The 23,705-nt window shown below is 39.8% G+C and overlaps 1 protein-coding gene across 4 annotated transcripts in view; it reads right to left on the reverse strand.

The window, feature by feature from the left end:
* nrg3b (neuregulin 3b) overlaps nucleotides 1-23,705 on the reverse strand; it is a 591,304-nt gene that overhangs the window by 74,435 nt on the left and 493,164 nt on the right. For 3 of the 4 annotated variants that reach the window (XM_061966725.2, XM_061966727.2, XM_072914119.1), the window contains 2 exons: nucleotides 9,228-9,257; nucleotides 5,188-5,290 (listed from right to left, as the gene is read on the reverse strand). In XM_061966725.2, coding sequence (XP_061822709.2) covers nucleotides 5,188-5,290; nucleotides 9,228-9,257 — 133 coding nt within the window. The remainder of the gene's footprint in view (nucleotides 1-5,187; nucleotides 5,291-9,227; nucleotides 9,258-23,705) is intronic. The other variant, XM_061966726.2, reaches the window with a different exon arrangement.

A 23,705-nucleotide genomic window follows, 5' to 3' on the forward strand; every position in this document is an offset into this window, starting at 1 on the left:
CATGAAGTTTGGAGCTCTGTAGCAACTGACTGTGCAGAAAGTCTTTGCACTATGCGCTGACCCCTCTCTGTCAGTTTACGTGGCCTACCACTTGGTGGCTGAGTTGCTGTTGTTCCCAAACTCTTCCATTTCCTTATAATAAAGCCAACAGTTGACTTTGGAATATTTAGGAGCGAGGAAATTTCACGACTGGATTTGTTACACAGGTGGCATCCTATGACAGTTCCACGCTGGAAATCACTGAGAGCGGCCCATTCTTTCCCAAATGTTTGTAAAAACAGTCTCCATGCCTAAGTGCTTGATTTTATACACCTGTGGCTGGGCCAAGTGATTTGGACACCTGATTCTGATCATTTGGATGGGTGGCCAAATACTTTTGGCAATATAGTGTATATTGTGTATACTGTATAATGCTAATATGATTTTTTTTTTTAGTTAAAGAATATAACTTAAGTACCCCAGCTTTAAAGAGCTGCTTAAAATAAATAAATTTTTCATTTTTTTCATTTATTTATTTATTTCAGGCAATGACATTAAAAAAAACCATAATAATATAAATTAATATAGTGCAAAAGGTAATGTACAGTATGTAATGCATGATTGTCCAATTTTGCCTGAAAGGGAGTAGGAAGAAGATAATTTATTTAATCCCACCCCCAGTTCTCCATTCAGTGAGTTTCACTGTTACTTTGTTTAAGGATTGTAATACAAATGTTGTATCATAGTGGCATTACCACAGGTAACAATAATTATTACATTGTAACAATAATTTGTATCAACAATGTAGGAATAATTAATATACCAACAATGGTAATAGACAACATAGCAATAATGGTAAGGAAACATTGAGCACATGTTAACACTTTGAGACAGAGTACAACAGCAGGTCAAATTAAAGACCCTCATCTCTATATTTAAACCAGACCCCATGTTTGTATAATAGTTTAAATCGATTAATAGTTTGGCATTGCTTGTGTTGTAGGTCCAGTTTGTTCCATAGTTTTACTCCGCATACAGACACACAAAAACATTTATGAGTGGTTTGAGCTCTCGGCAATAAGAAATATCCAAAGCCTCTCAAGTTATGAGCCTGCACTCGTCTTATAAAAAAATGTTGTAGATTAGGCGGCAATAATTTGTTAAATGCTTTATATAATCTTATTAATGTATTATATTTAACAAGGTCATCCAATTTGAGCAACTTTGATTGCATAAACAGATTATGAGTATGTTCTAAATAACCCACGTTGTGAATGATCCGCACTGCTTTTTTCTGTAATATGATCAGAGAATGAATTGTGTTGTGGTAAGTCAAATTCAATTGATGTGTTTGTGTTTTGTTTTAATGACATATAGAAGATATTATTAACATATTTCCAATTTGAAAAAAATATTGCAACATGCATTTTCTTGCATATTCTTCTTCACATTCGCAGTCAGTGCTGGTTTCCGTTGTAGGTGCAACACAGGACTGCTTCTAAAATGCCCATAAAAAGTGGTACATGTCTGCTGTTGGTTTGAAAACAGCAAATTGCCACAGGTAGTAAGGAGCATGATAACATGAATGTGCAGTACATGATTGAGTGTCTCCACGGTGATACCCCATATAGTACGTCAGTGGTTCTCAACCTTTTTTCAGTGATGTACCCCCTTTAGAACATTTTTTTAATTCAAGTACCCCCTAATCGGAGCAAAGCATTTTTGGTTGAAAAAAAGAGATAAAGAAGTAAAATACAACACTATGTCATCAGTTTCTGATTTATTAAATTGTATAACAGTGCAAAATATTGCTCATTTGTAGTGGTCTTTCTTGAACTATTTGGAAAAAAAGATATAAAAATAACTAAAAACTTGTTGAAAAATAAACAAGTGATTCAATTATAAATAAAGATTTCTACACATAGAAGTAATCATCAACTTAAAGTGCCCTCTTTGGGGATTGTAATAGAGATCCATCTGGATTCATAAATTCTAAACATTTCTTCACAAAAAAATAAATCTTTAACATCAATATTTATGGAACATGTCCACAAAAAATCTAGCTGTCAACACTGAATATTGCATTGTTGCACTGTAATGAATGGAATAGCCTACTTGATTTGATGTTCAGTTTATGAACTTACATTCCTATTTTGTTGAAGTATTATTCAATAAATATATTTATAAAGGATTTTTGAATTGTTGCTATTTTTAGAATATTTAAAAAAAATGTCACGTACCCCTTGGCATACCTTCAAGTACCCCCATGGGTACGTGTACCCCCATTTGAGAACCACTGTAGTACATGCACAATCTAAATAAGGCGGTCTGGGCCACTTGTCAATTGCACATACAGTCTTAGTTAGAGATGTCAGGCCGATATTATCGGCCGATAAATGCTTTAAAATGTAATATCGTAAAATATCAGTATCAGTTTTTTTTATTATCGGTATCGGGTTTTTATTTTTTTTATTTTTTATTAAATCAACATAAAAAACACAAGATACACTTACAATTACTACACTAAGCCAAAAAAAAACTCCCTCCCGCATTTACACTCATTCACACTCATTCACACAAAAGGTTTGTTTCTTTCTGTTATTAATATTCTGGTTCCTACATTATATATCAATATAGTCTACAAGTTATACAGTCCGTAAGCACACATGATTGTGCGTGCTGCTGGTCCACTAATAGTACTAACCTTTAACAGTTAATTTTACTCATTTTCATTCATTACTAGTTTCTATGTAACTGTTTTTATATTGTTTTACTTTCTTTTTTATTCAAGAAAATGTTTTTAATTTATTTATCTTATTTTATTGTATTCATTTTTTTAAAAAGGACCTTATCTTCACCATACCTGGTTGTCCAAATTAGACATAATAATGTGTTAATTCCATACTTGCCAACCCTCCCGAATTTTCCGGGAGACTCCCGAAATTCAGCGCCTCTCCCCGAAAACCTCCCGGGACAAATATTCTCCCGAAAATCTCCCGGTTTTTAGCCGGAGCTGGAGGCCACGCCCCCTCCAGCTCCATGCAGACCTGAGTGAGGACAGCCTTTTTTCATGACGGGAGTACAACAGGGTGACAAGAACTAAATCATCCAGACTAGAGATAAATTGTATTACTATGTTTATCTTACCTACAAATAAATATATTTGTTAATTAAAAAAAAAAAAAAAAAACATTTTTACTATATTTTGCTAAAAACATCAAAATTAATTGTATTTTTATTTGTATTTTTTCTGACTCCTTATTACATTTGGAAGCTCTCAGAAGCCAAGTTATGTTATATTAAGATTTATTTATGCAAGTTTGAAGTATCAATTATCTAAACACAGTTTTGTTTGCATATTTTCAGGATGTGTGTATATATATATATATATATATATATATATATATATATATATATATATATATATATATATATATATATCAGCAGTCACTAGAGGTCAGTAGAACACAAGTGGGTTTCACCTGCCATCATGGAAAGAAAAAAAAATTAAAAATATTTTTTTTTAATTAAATTGTTATATGTATCCAGTGATTATACTATAAAGTTATTTTCCATTTAACTTCACCAGTTTTAGATTATTTTTATTTAAAATTGCTGAATTTTCACATTTGCCGTTCAAATACTGAGAAGAGACGGTGCGGTGATCAGCAGCAAGTTGAGGCACGTCACTGCGTTGTGCCTCACCATGGATTGCGGACTCGGCTAACTGCTTGCCTGCTGTGCAGTGAGACCGTATTGCTATATGAATTATATTATACATTTCCATAGTTTAGTTAGCTGAGGTATATAATGTACAGTGTATTTTGTCAACAACTGTATGTGTGTAACGTATTTCTTGTGCTGAGCGATCATAAAACGGCTGCAAAAGACGCACTGGCTGAGGCTCGCAGTAGTCCCGCCTCCTGCACCCCCGGCGTAGAATGCAACCCCTGACGGGAGTGTTATATCAACTAAAGCCCACACTTAAACTTTCCACGTGCAAGATTGAATCTATTTAAAAAAGTTATTTCATAAGAAGCCAAAAAGTGCAAAAACAATAATGTTCGTGTTGGAGGAGTTGTGAATGACTGCAGGGCCACAACATTAGGTACACCTGCAGACTGAAGAATGCTGGTATGAGCTTTTAAACATAACCCGTTAACTGCTGCCAATCAAATGGTGAATAAGATACTCTTTAGGGTTCATATGTTTGTAAATCTGACTGTGATGAAGTCAGTGCCTCACCAGCCATGAACCTCACCGCACGTCACTCCATCCATCCATTTTCTACCGCTTATTCCCTTTTCCTGATATATATATATATATATATATATATATATATATATATATATACATATATATATACATATATATATATATACATATATATATATATGTCTTAATAAGGTTATCCAAAAAATAGTGCTCGATACCGTAGTAGAGCGCAATATATGTATGTGTGGGAAAAAAAATCACAAGACTATTTCATCTCTACAGGCCTGTTTCATGAGGGGGGGTTCCCTCAATCATCAGGAGATTTTTTCCTGATGATTGAATCTCCTGATGATTGAGGGAACCCCCCCTCATGAAACAGGCCTGTAGAGATGAAATAGTCTTGTGATTTTTTTTCCCACACATACATATACATATATATATATATGTATATATATATATATATATATATATGTGTATGGAATGCTTGACTTGGTGAATTCTAGCTGTCAATATACTCCTCCCCTCTTAACCACGCCCCCAACCACGCCCCCACCCCCCACCTCCCGAAATCGGAGGTCTCAAGGTTGGCAAGTATGGTTAATTCCACAACTGTATATATTTGTATCGGTAATTAAGAGTTGGACAATATCGGAATATCGGCAAAAAGCCATTATCGGACATCCCTAGTCTTAGTCGATCACACGCAATTTGATAGTTTGCACAAGCGAGTGGTTTTTGTATGGTAGTAGATCAAGCCTTCTGTATTTTGTGAATTGGCTTCTTCTCTGCTGCTGCGTATCTGCAGAGCCAACAGTAACCTTCCAGATAAATCTTCCATGAGAATCCCAAATGCCTACTGACCGATTTTGGCTTCAAGAGCCGATCTGCGTCCTCCATTATTTAGAATTTCATGAAAAGTATAAGCCACTCTCACACCCCCTGCGGCTCACTGGAACTCAGGTGGTAGAAGGTGAGGCTGGGGCGGTCGCTTACTTGTTGCGGCGGTAGAGAGCCATGCACGCCACTCCGAGAAGACAGATCCCCGAGGCGATGCTGAAGATGGACAACACCTGCCTCTGGTAGGTGTCACCGCTCTCTGCGGAGGGAGAAAATACAGTCCATTGAATTTCCACAGTGACGCAAAGCAGCTGTGACTGGGGAGGGAATGCAAAAGTGGAGGAATTTGTCATGCATTAGCGTTGGGGTCGAGTCCTACGAGCAACACACACACTCTCCCCCAGTCCGCATTAACATAAAGCCACCGTTGCTGCTGTCGGTAAATGTCATGGTCTGGAGCAGGAGGTAGCATGTGCTAACTGATGTGGGATAATCACTCCGTACGGACCAGCCGCCGCATGGACGGACCGACCCGCCATGTGCGTGTGACGGGGAATTAGCGAATTCGGGCGGAGCTTCTTGTCAAGGTTTTTGCACATCAGCACCAGAGACTGAAGGTCACAAAGCGGCTGGGTGATCCTACAAGCAACAATAGAGAAGAACGTGGATCTCTTTGGCAGTTTCAGCCAACCAGAGACTGAGGGCTTCATTAATAAAATGTTGAAGAAATTATAATAATAATAATATTTGTATTAAAACAATTGTCAGGTTAGCGGGTTGAGTTATGGTGAACATCTTGCTGTGACAAATGTATAAATATATACAGTACAGGCCAAAAGTTAGGTGTAATCCCATTTCCTGTATTGGTAGCTACCTCTTTCTAACAGTTGTATACTCTTTAGAATGCACAATTACGATGAACTGCTGTCTCACATTAGGATTGTGTATGATGGGTAAAATAAATAAGAACAATCAGTTCCCACTTAAATATACAGCACAGGCCAAAAGTTTGGACACACCTTCTCCTCATTCAATGCGTTTTCCTTATTTTCATGACTATTTACATTGTAGATTGTCACTGAAGGCATCAAAACTATGAATGAACACATGTGGAGTTATGTACCTAACATAAAAAGGTGAAATAACTGAAAAAATGTTTTATACTCCTGCCTTCATAAGCCAGCGCGTCCTGCGTTCCAGTGCCAGAACGTAGCTACTTGTACATGTACAGTAAGCCTTACACGTCTCTAGCTTCCTTGCTCATGTGCTTCCTCGCTCTTAGTGATTCCCCTCCATTGTGCTCATTGTGTCTTGTCCTGTGTTGTCATCCAGCAGACCTTTGTCATCCCCTGGATTCGAGATGTGTGTCTCGTCTCCCCGGATCCCTTCTGGACTCCCTGCTGCCTACCTGGATCTCGACCTCACGCCTGCCCCCGGACAATGACGCCTCGCTCCAGCCCCTGACCTCCTGCCTTGCCCTATCTGGACTTCCGCACCGATCTCAACACGCACCTTCAACACCACCCGGTAACACTCCATATATAATCGCTACACAGAGTCACGCCTTATACATTTGGACTAGTCACACACTTCATTTATATATTTTAATAAACACGCTGCAAGCTAACCTTTGTGCCGTCTCCTTTTCCCTTTGTACCGTTCCAGTCAACATGACAACAATAGTCCTTGTTAGAATATTTGTATGTAAGTTATCAAAAAGCTTTGTGTTTCATTGAGTTCCCGGCGAGCAGACAAAAGCTGTCTTTGAACCTATCAAGAAGAAGGCTTGTAAAACTCCACTGTGTAGGATGGGAAGCAACATGAAGGTGTTCTGTTTCTTTCATGTATTGTAATCAACAGAAAGATATTGTCTTGACTCAAGAACTACAAAGCGAAGAGGAAGCAGGACCTGACTTCCCTACAGGGACCTCTTCTTTTAACTGTTTTACGACCTTTTCTGTGAACTGTTTACGACCTTTTCTGTGAACTGTTTACGACCTTTTCTTTGAACTGTTCTGTAACCAAAGGCGATGGCTGTTTATGACCCCCCTCCCTTAGAAACAGCTGTAATCAGAGAAAGTCCAAATAAAAGAGGAGACGTACAATCTTTCGTCAGAGCGTGTTGAGACACTGTACAAGGGTACAGTGTGTCTACGCGTTTCTCCTCATTGAGCTAAATTTAATTCCTTGTTTCTTGTCTTGTTTAATAGATGTCATCAGTGTTTGAACCTGGCAGTCCTCTTGACTAAAAGCCAAAAACACTTCTAACAGTGTGTATTCAGGGCAATGTCATGCAAAATATGGTTAAAAATGGCTAATACATTTTTCAAGAAAAATGTAAAATATAACGTTGCAACGCTCCCAATCCATACAGCACCTTACTTTTACTCCAAACTTGTATTCAAGGCTGTGAGATTTTGTGCAAATTGCAAAGTCAGATGTGACTTTAAGGTTTTACTACTTACGTATAAAATAATACACGGTCTAGCTCCATCCTATCTTGCCGATTGTATTGTACCATATGTCCCGGCAAGAAATCTGCGTTCAACGAACTCCGGCTTATTAGTGATTCCCAGAGCCCAAAAAAAAGTCTGCGGGCTATAGAGCGTTTTCTATTGGGGCTCCAGTACTATGGAATGCCCTCCATAGCACAGTTAGAGGTGCTACCTCAGTAGAAGCATTTAAGTCCCATCTTAAAACTCATTTGTATACTCTAGCCTATAAAAAGACCCCCTTTTTAGACCAGTTGATCTGCCGCTTCTTTTCTTTTCTGCTCTGCCCCCCTCTCCCTTGTGGAGGAGGGGGAACAGGTCCGGTGGCCATGGATGAAGTGCTGTCTCTCCAGAGTCGGGACCCGGGGTGGCCTGTGCATCGGTTGGGGACATCTCTGCGCTGCTGACCCGTCTTCGCTCGGGGTGGTCTCCTGCTGGCCCCACTATGGACTGGACTCTCACTATTATGTTAGATCCACTATGAACTGGACTTTCACAATATTATGCTAGACCCACTTGACGACCATTGCACCGGTCTCCCCTAGAAGGGGTTGGGGGGGTTCACCCACATCTGCGGTCCTCTCCAAGGTTTCTCATTGTCATCCCACTGGGTTGAGTTTTTCCTTGCCCTGATGTGGGCTCTGAACCGAGGATGTCGTTGTGGCTTGTGCAGCCCTTTGAGACACTTGTGATTTAGGGCTATATACGTAAACATTGATTGATTGATTGATTGATTGACAAAGTCAACAGGACAAAGGCAGTAACGTGGTTAGTGACTTACGCTAGAAAACCATCCTGGGAGGTCTTTTGCCTTGTCTGCACCCGTTCAAGCCTAACTCGAGACGCTACACACGGCGACTGTTTTGAGTGCTTCCTGCGATCCGAATCCTGCCGACGACGTCCCTCGCAGAGCGCAGCAGTCATCAAGCTGCACTTTATTCCGAAGACGTGTCCTCCCCGGTGTCAAGAAGTGTCACTGCCTTTAGCGTCAGCCAAGTGACCTCGCTCTGCTCCGAATCAAGCGCCGCCGCGCCATCGGAATTTCCTCTTTTTTTTTGAAACGGGCCTTTTTTTTGGGAGGAAGGGGAATCAGAGCTCAGAAGTACGGCAAAGCTCCCGTGAATGGCCGAGAGAAAAGGCAAGACGCCGAATGCACGTAAGACCATTACAGGCCTTTTCAAGCCTCATAGCTGGGAGGCACCCATGAAATGAGAAGTGGAAAATGGAGCCTTGCACGAGTGAGGATGGGAAGCTCCTCTGCGGGTTGCTTGTTTGCTCTGCACAAAAGTGGGAAAGAAGATGAAAACCAGTGGGAATGTGTGTTGATTAATTCCCCCTGGACACGCAGCACTTGTCACTATGACTGCGAGGGGGAAAAAAGGGCGACGTTGTCGTTTACACGTGTTTGCCTCCTGGAAAATGGGAATGTCGACCCATGCAGCTCCCTTTTGTATTCCCAACATGTACTTATCACATCTTTTTGAGCCCCCGTTGCATGACACACACGCCTGCTCTAATGACAAAGAGGCAGTATACACCTAATTCCCCGCTGCCGTGTTTCCATGGCAACTGGCCCACATTTTTTTATTTTTTTATTCTTTCCAAGGTGAGCGGCCCTATTCAGGCCCGGAAGGTGCAATCTCACACGCGGGGGCCATCTGACGCCATGTCGCACGTAACGTAAAGACGAGGAGTGTGTCTTACCCATGAACTCGATGCCAAGTTCATCCGCTGCTGGATGGCGACGCAGAGGTGTCAGGGATAGCGTGAAAAAAGAAGAAGAGAAAGACAAAACATGAATTCAACACAAAAAGCTAATGTAGACATCTTGACATAATATGTATTGTATACCAGTGTTTTTCAACCTTTTTTGAGCCAAGGCACATTTTTTTTCATTGAAAAAATGCGGAGGAACACCACCAGCGGAAATCATTAAAAAACGAAACTCAGTTGACAGTAAAAAGTCGTTGGATATGACTTTAAACCATAACCAACCATGCATCACTATAGCTCTTGTCTCAAAGTAGGTGTGCTGTCACGACCTGTCACATCACGCCGTGACTTATTTTGAGTTGTTTGCGGTTTTCCTGTGTGTAGTGTTTCAGTTCTTGTCTTGTGCTCCTATTTTGGTGGCGTTTTCTCTTTTTTTGGTATTTTCCTGTAGCAGTTTCATGTCTCCCTTTGTGCTATATTTCCTGCATCTACTTTGTTTTAGCAATCAAGAATATTTCAGTTGTTTTTATCTTTCTTTGTGGGGACATTGTTGATTGTCATGTCATGTTCGGATGTACATTGCCTTTGCTCCACAGTAAGTCTTTGCTGTTGTCCAGCATTATGTTTTTGTTTACTTTGTAGCCAGTTCAGTTTTAGTTTTGTTTTGCATAGCCTTCCCTAAGCTTCAATGCATTTTCTTAGGGGCACTCACCTTTTGTTTATTTTTGGTTTAAGCATTAGACACTTTTACCTGCGCCCTGCCTCCCGCTGTTTCCGACATCGACTAAGCAATTAGCTGCCGGCTGCCACCTACTGATATGGAAGAGTATTACACGGTTACTCTGCCGAGCTCTAGACAGCACCGACACTCAACAACAACACATTATTTGCAGACTATAATTACTGGTTTGCAAAAAATATTTTTAACCCAAATAGGTGAAATTAGATCATCTCCCACGGCACACCAGACTGTATCTCACTGCACACTAGTGTGCCACGGCACAGTGGTTGAAAAACACTGTTGCATACAACTTTGGGCTCTGTCAAGTGGTATTCATCACAAAAAGCTAACACACCTGGATCGGACTACAGGAAATGGCCCAAATCCAAACCAAAATAGTCGACGACAGTTTATGGTCTTTGCTGATTTCCGTGGGTCCTGTCATGAAATTGTCTATACTGGATATTGTGTCGATTGGTCTTTTTATTTGAATTTGCCGAATGAGATAGGCTCCAGCGACCCCAAAAAGGACAAGCGGTAGAAAATGGATGGATGGATGGATGTACATTTTTGCCAATGCTTGCAATATTTGGTCAATTTCACTCAGGATTAAATACAAAGTCTCCCTACTAACCCACCAGTGCCTACATTGAAATGCCCCCCTCTACCTCAAAGAACTACTCACCCCCGACACCTCCGCTCCGGACAGGCTAACCTCCTCCAACCTCCGAGGACAAAGCTACGAACTATGGGAGACCGGGCTTTCTGCTCCGCCGCTCCCAGTCTGTGGAATGCTCTCCCTGACCACCTTAGGGCACCACAGACTGTGGATGCTTTTAAAAAAGGCTTAAAACCCCTTCTTTTAAAAAAAAAAAAAAAAAAGCCTTTTTATAGATATATGCATACTAGTTCTAGCTATTAGGCTGTTCTAGTTTTTATTTTTATTTATTTATTTATTATCTTTTTATTATTTTTTTCAATACACTGTAGCACTTTGAGGTTGTTTGCTCAATGTAAAGTGCTTTTTTTTTTTTTTTTACAAATAAAATCTATTATTATTATTATTATTATTCAATTTCATCTGACATCACATGGACAAAGATAAGACCTTCTGGAGGAAAGTTCTGTGGTCAGATGAAACAAAAATTGAGCTGTTTGGCCACAATACCCAGGAATATGTTTGGAGGAGAAAAAGTGAGGCCTTTAATCCCAGGAACAACATGCCTACCGTCAAGCATGGTGGTGGTAGTATTACGCTCTGGGCCTGTTTTGCTGCCAATGGAACTGGTGCTTTACAGAGAGTAAATGGGACAATGAAAAATGAGGATTACCTCCAAATTCTTCAAGACAACCTAAAATCATCAGCCCGGAGGTTGGGTCTTGGGCGCAGTTGGGTGTTCCAACAGGACAATGACCCCAAACACATGTCAAAAGTGGTAAAGGAATGGCTAAATCAGGCTAGAATTAAGGTTTTAGAATTGCCTTCCCAAAGTCCTGACTTAAACATGTGGACAATGCTGAAGAAACAAGTCCATGTCAGAAAACCAACACATTTAGCTGAACTGCACCAATTTTGTCAAGAGGAGTGGTCAAAAATTCAACCAGAAGCTTGTGGATGGCTACCAAAAGCGCCTTATTGCAGAGAAACTTGCCAAGGGACATGTAACCAAATATTAACATTGCTGTATGTATACTTTTGACCCAGCAGATTTGGTCACATTTTCAGTAGACCCATAATAAATTCATAAAAGAACCAAACTTCATGAATGTTTTTTTGTGACCAACAAGTATGTGCTCTAATAACTCTATCACAAAAAAATAAGAGTTGTAGAAATGATTGGAAACTCAAGACAGCCATGACATTATGTTCTTTACAAGTGTATGTAAACTTTTGACCGTGACTGTATGTCAAAAATATGACTGATTCAGTTGCACCTGCAAGCATAAATGGACGACGACCAAACACACTCACCTAAAATCTGTAAATTTTTGTCGGTGCCTACAAATTGTTGTGGGCTTTCCAGTATCCTAAAGGCACAACTGAGTGAGTTATTGCCAGGATTGCACCAGGGATCCTTACAGTTTTCATCAGAATACACTCGCATGAAAAAAATTGGCCTGGATTTTTAATTTGTGAAAAAGGCAATTTAGGTGCAAACTAGACCAAATTTCATGCCAATCAGACACACTGGTGTTGGATGATAATACTTTATAACTTACCAGGGAGCACTAAAATATGTAATTTTCATCATAATACACATTCTTGCACAATTTTCTGGTGTGCTAAAGCCAATCAATAAGGCGTCTTAGTTGGGATAATAATATCAGGGATGTTCCGATCATGTTCAGAGTTTCCCCCTAATTTAAATGAACATGGCATGTCGTCAAGTCCTTTTTTTTTACCGCTACAACCTGAAAATATTTTTTTTTTAATCTATTACTTGAAAACAAATTAAAGTAATGTAATATATTGTAGCCCCCAGAAGAAATCACACAAAGTATGTTGCTATTTTTAACTTTTATTACCAATCTTATGATAACAAACACCAGGTTTTACCTCCCGTTTACACACTTTCGTCTCTGTAGAGAGAGCAACAACACTTCCTCCTTCTCCGCCAATTACCTTTCAGGCACGGATGATGTGTTGGCAAACATGGGAAAAAACCGACATCGAATCCAAACCACACAAACATAAAGCATTAACATCAGCTGGTCGTTATAGTACGAATTGATAAATATAGCCTATTATTTGCGGACTATTGACAAGTGATGTACCGAAAACTTTGACCCCCAAATCCGGATGTAAACAAAAAAGCACGGCTTTGTCTGGAGCGTTGTCAGCATGTCTGTGATGTGGACGTGATTTTCATATACATTGCAGATATACCTGCGGAGAGTCATCTACGAAATGTGTAAATATTAAGTAGACAGTGGCGGCTTTTAAGGAGAGAAACTAGAGCAACAGCGCCAAGCAAGTGTGACGTCATGCTCGCTGCGGCTCTCTTGTTATGTTATGTTATGTTATTTTCATTTATTATGCGCCCCCAACCAACTGTTACATCAGCCCGGGGCGCAGCCCGAGTGGAGAAACAAAAAAGGGACATCGAGGGACAGAAGTCGAGTCTCTAACCACGAGTACATTCTACAATAACACCAGGAGAAGATGCTAGATTTGTTGCTAGTTGTTTTTAATTTTTTAATTTTAAAAAGTCTGTAAACACTTAATAAATTCTCAACAAAGTACCTTGTACAAAAAGCAACAATTAAAACATAACAATAAAACACATGTTAACACAAATTCATAATAACAAATTTGCTTTAAACGTATGTATACATTTTTTTAGCCTTTTTAGAGAGAAACATATTGTTATAGAAAATTATGCAAATTACTCGATGGTGTCATGGTAACCACGCCCCGACCGCCCCAGGCACCTTGGCAGTTTCGGGGAAACCCCGAGGGTTTTATGCTGCCGAATTCCATACCAATTATCCATGAGTGAGATCGCCCAATACCAATCTCATGTATTAACTGTACATTTTTTTATGTATTCATGTTGACAGTTTAACAATATCGACACAATATTTACACTAATTCTTTATTCTATTTTATTGCATACACGAGTTTGAGAAAAACAAAATAAATAGTACACGAAAACCAAACAGAAAATACTATCTACTAGTCTTTTAAATCCTTTGCCTTTTCCACTTAAAGTCATCCTGTGTAGAGAGAATGATTCCCCGAGTTAAGTGTCGCTAACATTATCAAAAACAACAACATGGGCTCACCACTGAGTGACTTTTGGGAGGTCCGTGCCCTGGGAACCCTACACACCTGCATTTATGCTCATGCTTGCAAAATTTGCAGATTTTCGACTCAAAAAGTCAATTTAGTTGCTATGGTATTAATATTAATAATAATAGTAAAGAATACTATGGTAAGAGGAAACAAAGCAATTTGAAGAGGGACCCCTTAAAATACATACAGGACATTTTCACCTGGATGCACGTCCCAATTAACGGGACTATTGGAGGAATATTTGACCACTTTTGAACAAAATGGAACGCCTTAGAACAGTGGTTCTTAACCTTGTTGGAGGTACCGAACCCCACCAGTTTCATATGCGCATTCACCGAAGCCTTCTTTAGTGAAAAATAAAATGTTGTTTTTTTTCAAATTCAAGACAAAGTTATATGTTTTTGGTAACACTTTAGTATGGGGAACATATTCCAAGTAACAAAGACTTAATTTAGAGTTTTTTGGACACTAGGGGAACATATTCTAAGTAACAAAGACTTAATTTAGAATTTTTTGGACACTAGGGGAACATATTCTAAGTAACAAAGATTTAATTTAGAGTTTTTTGGACACTAGGGGAACATATTCTAAGTAACAGAGACATAATTTAGAGTTATTTGGTTAGGGTTAGGGTTAGAGGGTTACGGCCAGGGTTAGAGGGTTAGGGTTATAATAAGACCATGCCGAATAAGGCATTAATAAGTACTTAATAATGACTAGTTAAGAGCCAATATGTTACTAATTTGCATGTTAATAAGCAACTAATTGATGGTGAATATGTTTCCCATACTAAAGTGTTACCATGTTTTTTTTAGTGGTGCACAAAATGAACCGTGCATGAACCTCACCTTGTTCAAAGAACAAAACCAACACAGTGCATAAACTCACAACAAATTACACACCTGCAAATCAGTCTGACTTCTGCTGTTGCCGTATTCGTAAAACGTTAAGTTTTTATTTACACGATGAGTCGGGTGTGTTTTGACCTCTGCCGAACCCCTGAGCCCGACTCACCGAACCCCTAGGGTTCCATCGAACCCAGGTTAAGAACCACTGCCTTAGAAGTTACCAGCTATGGCCTTGGTTTTGCTCCAAGAAATAAACACTGTTTCTTATCTATGCACACACATACATGGACTGGACTCCCACGTTTTTAAGCCTATCCACTCGGCATCCATTGTTCCCATTGGGTTGAGTTTTTTCTTGCCCCGATGTGGGATCAGAGCTGAGGATTTCATAGTGGTTTGTGCAGCCTTTTGAGGCATTTGTGATTAAAGGCTATATAGATAAACTTTGATTGATTGGAAAAACATGTTATTCTCCTTAGTTTTAATGGTGTCATGATGTACCAGGTGCGGGTAGCAAGAGTGGAGAAGAATGTGTCAATGTAACTTTCAGTTTCAATCTCCAAGGCCTTCTCTGCTGGCCTAATATAAATCAGGATCATAGATTAATAAAAGTTATTTTTAATCTACATTCCATAAAGTATTCATCATATTCTCATCATGTCTTATTAGGCTCCAGTGTTGCTTGTTTTTACGTCGGAGCTTTTATCCAATCAGAATTCAGCTAGCTTGTTGCCAGCGCTGTATGAATTCTGCCGGATAGACAGTTGATAGACAATTGCAACAGCCAATCAGATCACGAGTTGTTGACAGTAGCCCATCTAGGTAGCCTTACGCTACACGTGACTGTGATTGGATTTTCACTTGTCACTCCCAAGTGAGAATCCAATCACAAGTTTTAATTTGTGAAAAGCAGGAAGGGGCACTGGAGCCGGCCAGCTGAGAAATCATCAGTTCTCACTTTTTTAACTCACAAAGAAAAAGTTCAAATATTTTATTTATTTATTTTTCCACATTTAATATGTCCCTTACAATTATTTTAATTTTGACACTACCACATAAGCGGTATGTTTTAAATGCTGATTCATTGATTTTTAAATATGCCAAAATATAGCCTGTTTTGTCGACTGTTGAGGTGATTCAATGCGCAGTAGTGCACAAGTGTGTTTCTGTATAGCATTTCTCCAGCCGTGGTCTTGTGGTGACATAAATTATGGTATTTTGAGGGGTATTTATTAAAGTTGGTCGGACGAAGTAGGACATCACTGAAGGCCTACACTGCAAAAACTGAAATCGAAGTAAGATTAAATATCTCAATTAAGGGTGATATTTGCTTATTTTCTGTCTGATAAGATCATTCTTCTCTCTAAGCAGATTTTATGTTCGAGTGTTTTACTTGTTTTAAGTGTTTTGGTCCTAAATGATATCAGTAAGATATTCCAGCTTGTTGCTGAGATTTTATGACCTATATTGAGTAAAACGTGCTTGAAACTAGAATATCAACTGATGCAAAGCTGTGTCATCAACAATCACAAGTATTAAACTACTTTTTTAAAGTAATAATTTCTTATTTCAAGCATGTAAAAAAAAAAATCATGACTTTGACACAATTGTGTCTCATATAAAAACAGATGACAGCCAAATGGACTTTGCTGTTTTATTTTCAATGAAACAATAGAAAATACGTACTCATATAGTAGTACAGTTGTTATTAGTGAGAATATACTTATTTTAAAGGTGTTTTTAGGTTCATTGAGGTTAGCTAATTTGACTTGTTTTAGAAAGTCTTGACAAGCCAAATTTTCTTGTTCTATTGGCAGATAATTTTGCTTAGTTCAAATAAAATACCCCTCATTTTTGTATTTTTTTTTCTTGTTTTGGAACACTGACTTTTTGCAGTGTGGGTGGGAAACGCACAGCCCGCCACTGGTATGTTTTGATGTGGATGTGCGCCAAACTTTTGTGGGTTCTTGCTATGCACGTGCGTCACCTGAGTGAGTCATTGAATTCGACTGTTTTTTTTTTTTTTGCATGATCCTGCTAGCTGACTGACACCAGCCAACCAACACAAGTCTCGTAAATTCACCTTCAGGGAGATAAAAAAAAAAATCATAGACAGTTGCGATAGCCAATCAATCACGAGTTGTTGACAGTAGCCCATCTAGGTAGCCTTACGCTAAACGTGACTGTGATTGGATTTTCACTTGTCACTCCCAAGTGAGAGTCCAATCACAAGTTGTAATTTGCGAAAAACAGGAAGGGGCACTGGAGCCATACCTGGCCAGCAGAGAAATCATCGGTTCTCACTTTTTTAACTCACAAAGAAAAAGTTCAAATATTTTATTTATTTATTTTTCCACATTTAATATGTTCTTTACAATTATTTTAATTTAAGTTCATTGATTTTTAAATGTGCCGAAATATAGCCTGTTTTGTACACTGTTGAGGTCAGTAGAACACAAGTGGGTTTCACCTGCCATCATGGAAAGAAAAAAAATGTAAAAAGAAAACAAATTAATTAAATTGTTATATGTATTCAGTGATTATACTATAAAGTTATTTTCCATTTAACTTCACCAGTTTTAGATTATTTTTATTCAAAATCGCTGAATTTTCACATTTGCCGTTCAAATACTGAGAAGAGACGGTGCGGTGATCAGCAGCCAGTTGAGGCACGTCACTCAGTTGTGCCTCAACATGGATTGCGGACTCGGCTAACTGCTGGCCTGCTGTGCAGTGAGACCGTATTGCTATATGAATTATATTATACATTTCCATAGTTTAGTTAGCTGAGGTATATAATGTACAGTGTATTTTGTCAACAACTGTATGTGTGTAACGTATTTCTTGTGCTGAGCAATCATAAAACTGCTGCGAAGACGCACTGTGTGAGGCTCGCAGTAATCCCGCCTCATGGTGCCGGTTAATGCAACCCCGCCGCAGAATGCACCCCCCGACGGGAGCGCCACACCAACCAAAGCCCACACCCAAACCCTCATTGTGCAAGACCGAATCCACCCCAAAAAAGTCACTTAACAAGAAGCCAAAAAGTGCAAACACAACAATGCTCGCGCCGGAGGAGCCGTGAACGACTGCAGGGACACAACATTAGGTACACCTGCAGACTGCAGCACGGATTTCATATTTCATTCATTCACAACTCCTCCAACACCAACACCACTGTTCCCACACTTATTAAATGTGTAATTAAATGTGCTTTTTTGTGTGCTACAGTTTGTATGTGTAAAGTTAAAGTTTAGTTAAAGTACCAAGGATTGTCACACACACACTAGGTGTGGTGAAATTTGACCCATCCCTTGATCACCCCCTGGGAGGTGAGGGGAGCAGTGGGCAGCAGCGGCACTGTGCCCGGGAATAATTTTTGGTGATTTAACCCCCAATTCCAACCCTTGATGCTGAGTGCCAAGCAGGGAAGAATGCTGGTATGAACTATTAAACATAACCCGTTAACTGCTGCCAATCAAATGGTGAATAAGATACTCTTTAGGGTTCATATGTTTGTAAATCTGACTGTGATGAAGTCAGTGCCTCACCAGTCATGAACCTCACCGCACGTCACTGGTTTCTGTATAGCATTTTTCCAGCCGTGGTCATGTGGTGACATAAATTATGGTATTTTGAGGGGTATTTATTAAAGTCGGACAAAGTAGGACATCACTGGTATGTTTTAAAGTGGATGTGCACCAAACTTTTGTGGGTTCTTGCTATGCACATGCGTCACCTGAGTGAGTCATTGAATTCGACTGTGTTTTTTGTTTTTTTTGCGTAATCCTGCTAGCTAACTGACACCAGCCAACCAACACAAGTCTCGGAAATTCACCTTCAGGGAGATAAGAAGAAAAAAAAAAAAATCTGTTTAGCAGCGAGTGCCGATGCAGCAGCTTTGAATGAAAACACGCGAGTGGCTGCGAGGATTAGAGTGAGGTTGGTGAAAATAAAAGTTGAAAAATGACACATCGTAAAGCTTTATGTCACTGCTGGCTGCTACTGCTTTGTAAATACTTTTTTTCTTCTCATATTGATTTGAGCTGCAAGCGTCGCAGTAATTGTTCTCCCTTCCGTCTCGCACGCTGCTAGCTGGAGGATGCATGGCGCTATCTCACATAGGCATGTATCACACACTCTGACATACGCCCTCAAACAGCTACGCTGCATCCGTCTGCTGGAAGAGGGCAAGGGGCCTGGGGGGCTGATAAAAAAAGCAGCACTGGTGTCCCCCCCATCCCGACAGTGCCCCTTTTTTCATGTCGCTGTAATGTAATCTCATTTAAATGAAAATGAAAGTCCTCACTAGTAATTGCTTTTCTGACAGAGGTGGGCTCGCTCTTAAATAGAAGGCGGCTTGCTGCGCTACCGACGGTTTATTTGGTGCTTTTGGCGCTCTTTGAAAAAAAAAAAAAATCACGAATTTTGATGACGGGAATCTGTCAGCAGGCGAAGCTTGTAAAAACTTGGAGAAAGATAGTAAAAACGGTTCTCGAAAGTGAGATACAGATAGTGCTGAGTTCGGTGGACGTTTTGGGAGGATCCAAATGTGAAGATAGTCAGCTTTTAATGGAAAACATTTTTGCATTCAATTTAGAGTACTTTCATTCTTTGGTTGAAGTTGGCAACCTCCAGTATTCATGTCAGAAACATCATCTAAATTGAAAAAACTGTCATTATGTAACTCAGCATAATGTACTGCAACACAACATGATAAAATGCAATGCAACATGATGTACTGCAACACAACGTAATGTAATGCAATGTAACACAATGCAATGTAACATAATTACCGGTAATTGCGACGCAACGTAATGTAGTGTAGCGCAATGCAATGTCATGTACTACAACACAACCTAATGCATACTTGCCAACTTTGAGACCTCCGATTTCGGGAGGTGGGGGAGGGGCGTGGTTGGGGGCGTGGCTAAGAGGGGAGGAGTATATTTACAGCTAGAATTCACCAAGTCAAGTATTTCATATATATATATATATATATATATATATATATACAAGAAATACTTGACTTTCAGTGAATTCTAGCTATAAATATATATTTCTTTTATTGTAAATATATATATATATATATATATATATATATATATATATATATATATATATATATATATATATATATATAAAATAAATACTTGACTTTCAGTGTTCATTTATTTACACATATACTTGTTGAGTTAAGGGTTGAATTGTCCATCCTTGTTCTATTCTCTGTCACTATTTTTCTAACCATGCTGAACACCCTCTCTGATGATGCATTGCTGTGTGGCACGCACAAAAGTGCTTTCATCAAATGCACCAGATGGCAGTATTGTCCTGTTTAAGAGTGTCACAACATTGCTGTTTACAGTAGACCAAAACGTGACTGCTGTTGTTGTGTGTTGTTACCGCGCTGGGAGGACGTTAATGAAACTGCCTAACAATAAACCCACATAAGGAACCAAGAACTCGCCCTGGATCATTCTACAGTTATAACGTCATTGGGCAGGCACACCGTTTATATTGTGGGAAAGCGGACCTTTCGGGAGATTTTCGAGAGAGGTTTTCGGGAGAGGCGCTGAATTTCGGGAGTCTCCCGGAAAATCCGGGAGGGTTGGCAAGTATGACCTAATGTACCACAATGCATTGTAATGTACCGCAACACAACGCAACGTAATGCAATGCAGCATAATGTATTGAAACGCAACTTAAGGTAACGTAGTGCAACGCAATGTAGTGCATCGCGATGTAATGTACTGCAACACAAGATAATATACTGCAACACAACGTAATATAATACAATGCAACTAGAGATGTCCGATAATATCGGTAGGCCGATATTATCGGCCGATAAATGCGTTAAAATGCCCATCCATCCATTTTCTACCGCTTATTCCCTTTGGGGTCGCGGAGGGCGCTGGAGCCTACCTCAGCTACTGCGTTAAAATGTAATATCGGAAATTATCGGTATCGTTTTTTTTTTATTATCGGTATCGTTTTTTTGTTTTTTTTATGAAATTAACATAAAAAACACAAGATACACTTACAATTAGTGCACCAACCCGAAAAACCTTCCTCCCCCATTCACACTCATTCACACAAAAGGGTTGTTTCTTTCTGTTATTAATATTCTGGTTCCTACATTATATATCAATATATATCAATACAGTCTGCAAGGGATACAGTCCGTAAGCACACATGATTGTGCGTGCTGCTGGTCCACTAATAGTGCTAACCTTTAACAGTTAATTTGACTAATTTTCATTAATTACTAGTTTCAATGTAACTGTTTTTATATTGTTTTACTTTCTTTTTTATTCAAGAAAATGTTTTTAATTTATTTATCTTATTTTATTTTATAAATTTTTTTTAAAAGTACCTTATCTTCACCATACCTGGTTGTCCAAATTAGGCATAATAATGTGTTAATTCCACGACTGTATATATCGGTTGATATCGGTATCGGTTGATAATCGGTATCGGTAATTAAAGAGTTGGACAATATCGGAATATCGGATATCGGCAAAAGTCATTATTGGACATCTCTAAATGTAACATGCTGTATTGCAACACAATGTAATGTAATGTAGCGCAATGCAATGTAATGTACTACAACGCAACATAATGTACCACAATGCATTGTAATGTACCGCAACACAAGGTGAATGTAACGCAATGCAACATAATGTATTGCAATGCAACTTAAGGTAATGTAGTGCAACGCAATGTAGTGCATCACGATGTAATGTACTGCAACACAAGATAATGTACTGCAATGCAACATAATGTAATATGACACATCATTATATACTGCAACACAACGTAATTTAATACAATGCAACATAATGTATTACAACACAATGTAATGTAATGTAATGTAGTGCAATGCAATGCAATGTACTTTTGTAATACAACGCAACATAATGTACCACAAAGCATTATAATGTACCGCAACACAACATAATGCAACATAATGTATTGCAATGCAACTTAAGGTAATGTACTGCAATGCAATGTAGTGCAATGCAACATAATGTAATGCAACGCAACTTAAAGGCCTACTGAAACCCACTACTACCGACCACGCAGTCTGATAGTTTATATATCAATGATGAAATCTTAACATTGCAACACATGCCAATACGGCCGGGTTAGTTTACTAAAGTGCAATTTTAAATTTTGCGTGAAATATCCTGCTGAAAACGTCTCGGTATGATGACGTCGGCGCGTGACGTCACGGATTGTAGAGGACATTTTGGGACAGCATGGTGGCCAGCTATTAAGTCGTCTGTTTTCATCGCAAAATTCCACAGTATTCTGGACATCTGTGTTGGTGAATCTTTTGCAATTTGTTCAATGAACAATGGAGACAGCAAAGAAGAAAGCTGTAGGTGGGAAGCGGTGTGTTGCGGGCGGCTGCAGCAACACAAACACAGCCGGTGTTTCATTGTTTACATTCCCGGAAGATGACAGTCAAGCTTTACCATTGGCCCGTGGAGAACTGGGATAACAGAGACTCTTACCCCGCCCACCTCAACCGACGCACAGAGGGGGGGGGTTGATGTGTGAGGGAGCAGAGTTGGGGTGGGGCGGGGGTTGGTGGTAGCAGGGGTGTATAATGTAGCCCGGAAGAGTCAGGGCTGCATGGGGTTCTGGATATTTGTTCTGTTGTGTTTATGTTGTGTTAAGGTGCAGATGTTCTCCCGATATGTGTTTGTCATTCTTGTTTGGTTTTGGTTCAAAGTGTGGCGCATTATTAATAAGAGTGTTAAAGTTTTCTAATATGGCCACGGTCAGTGTAACCTGTGTGGCTGTTGACCAAGTATGCCTTGCTGTCACTTACGTGTGCAAGCAGAAGATGCATATAACTAAAGGCTAGGCTTGCACGCAGTTAATACAGATTGTAGAGGGCGTTAAATGCTTTACCATCATGGCACGCCCTTATTATTATTGTAAGGGTGAAAATCGGACAATATTAATCCCGGGAGTTTCTGCGAGAGGCACTGAAATCCGGAAGTCTCCCGGGAAAATCGGGGGGGTCGGCAAGTATGCAGCTGAGCCGCATCAGAGTGATCAAAGAGCCGCGGGTTGCCGACCCCTGTCCTATACAATATACAGGCCATAAAAGTGACACAGTACTTTAGATATGCTGATGACCACAAAGAAAAACATGTGCTGAACCTCCACTTTTCGTGAGTTTTTGCATAAAACCGTGTACATGCTTTCAGTTGGACAGTTGTTATTTAGTGCTCTAGGGCTCCCTCTATGGCTGTGATGTGTCACTGACTGTTAAATTAAAAAAACAATAGACAGCAGTGAAGGCGCATTTGTTAAATGAAAACCACGGCTGGCTTATTGGACTGTGGCAGTCGGTGATGCGGGTCGCCATGGCAACACCAGCGATGCTACTGCACCTTTTTAAACTCATTCATCTACACCGGCTGCATTTTCACAAATAAAACCAAAGAGATTTATTCCACCTGCTGTGCCTAATAAACCTATAATCAGCGAAGTAATTTAAAGGCATTATAAAGCATCCTGAATTGCACGAGCCAACATAAAGTGTTTGTTCTGGTCGGCTGATTACGTCCTCCTCGCAAATGAAGCGCCCCCGGGAGGGCTGAGCGGCTCTCGACCCGGGTCGCATTTGACAGGACGGCGCTCATCATCTTTTTTTTTTATTGAACACAATGAAGTCCACTTCCAGATTTATCTCGGGCGCCCTCAAGGATTAATAAAGGAATGTCAGCCTTTATTTCACGCTCTATCAGATTCACCGCAGTGAATGATTAAAACAGTCGCCGGCCGATCAATTACGGAGGACATTAGGAGTTTAGCCACAGGGTGTTTGGAGATACACCTTTAAGACCTGGCTGACACTCGCTCGCAGGCGCACGTGGCACCAAGCCGGAGACGAAGCATCTTTGCGATGCCGCCTGATCTCTATTATCCATTCGAGCCTGATGGCTCCGGTCGACATTTTGCCACTCCAAATCGCCTCAGCACAGCTCCGCGTCCATTTCCTCTCGGTGTGGCTTTGTCTGAAGGCATTTACTAATCATAACACGAGCAGGCGCCCAATCCCCCGCGCTGGCAACGCAAAGCAC

Source organism: Nerophis lumbriciformis, linkage group LG11 (genome assembly GCF_033978685.3).
Source record: "Nerophis lumbriciformis linkage group LG11, RoL_Nlum_v2.1, whole genome shotgun sequence".
NCBI lineage: Eukaryota > Metazoa > Chordata > Actinopteri > Syngnathiformes > Syngnathidae > Nerophis > Nerophis lumbriciformis.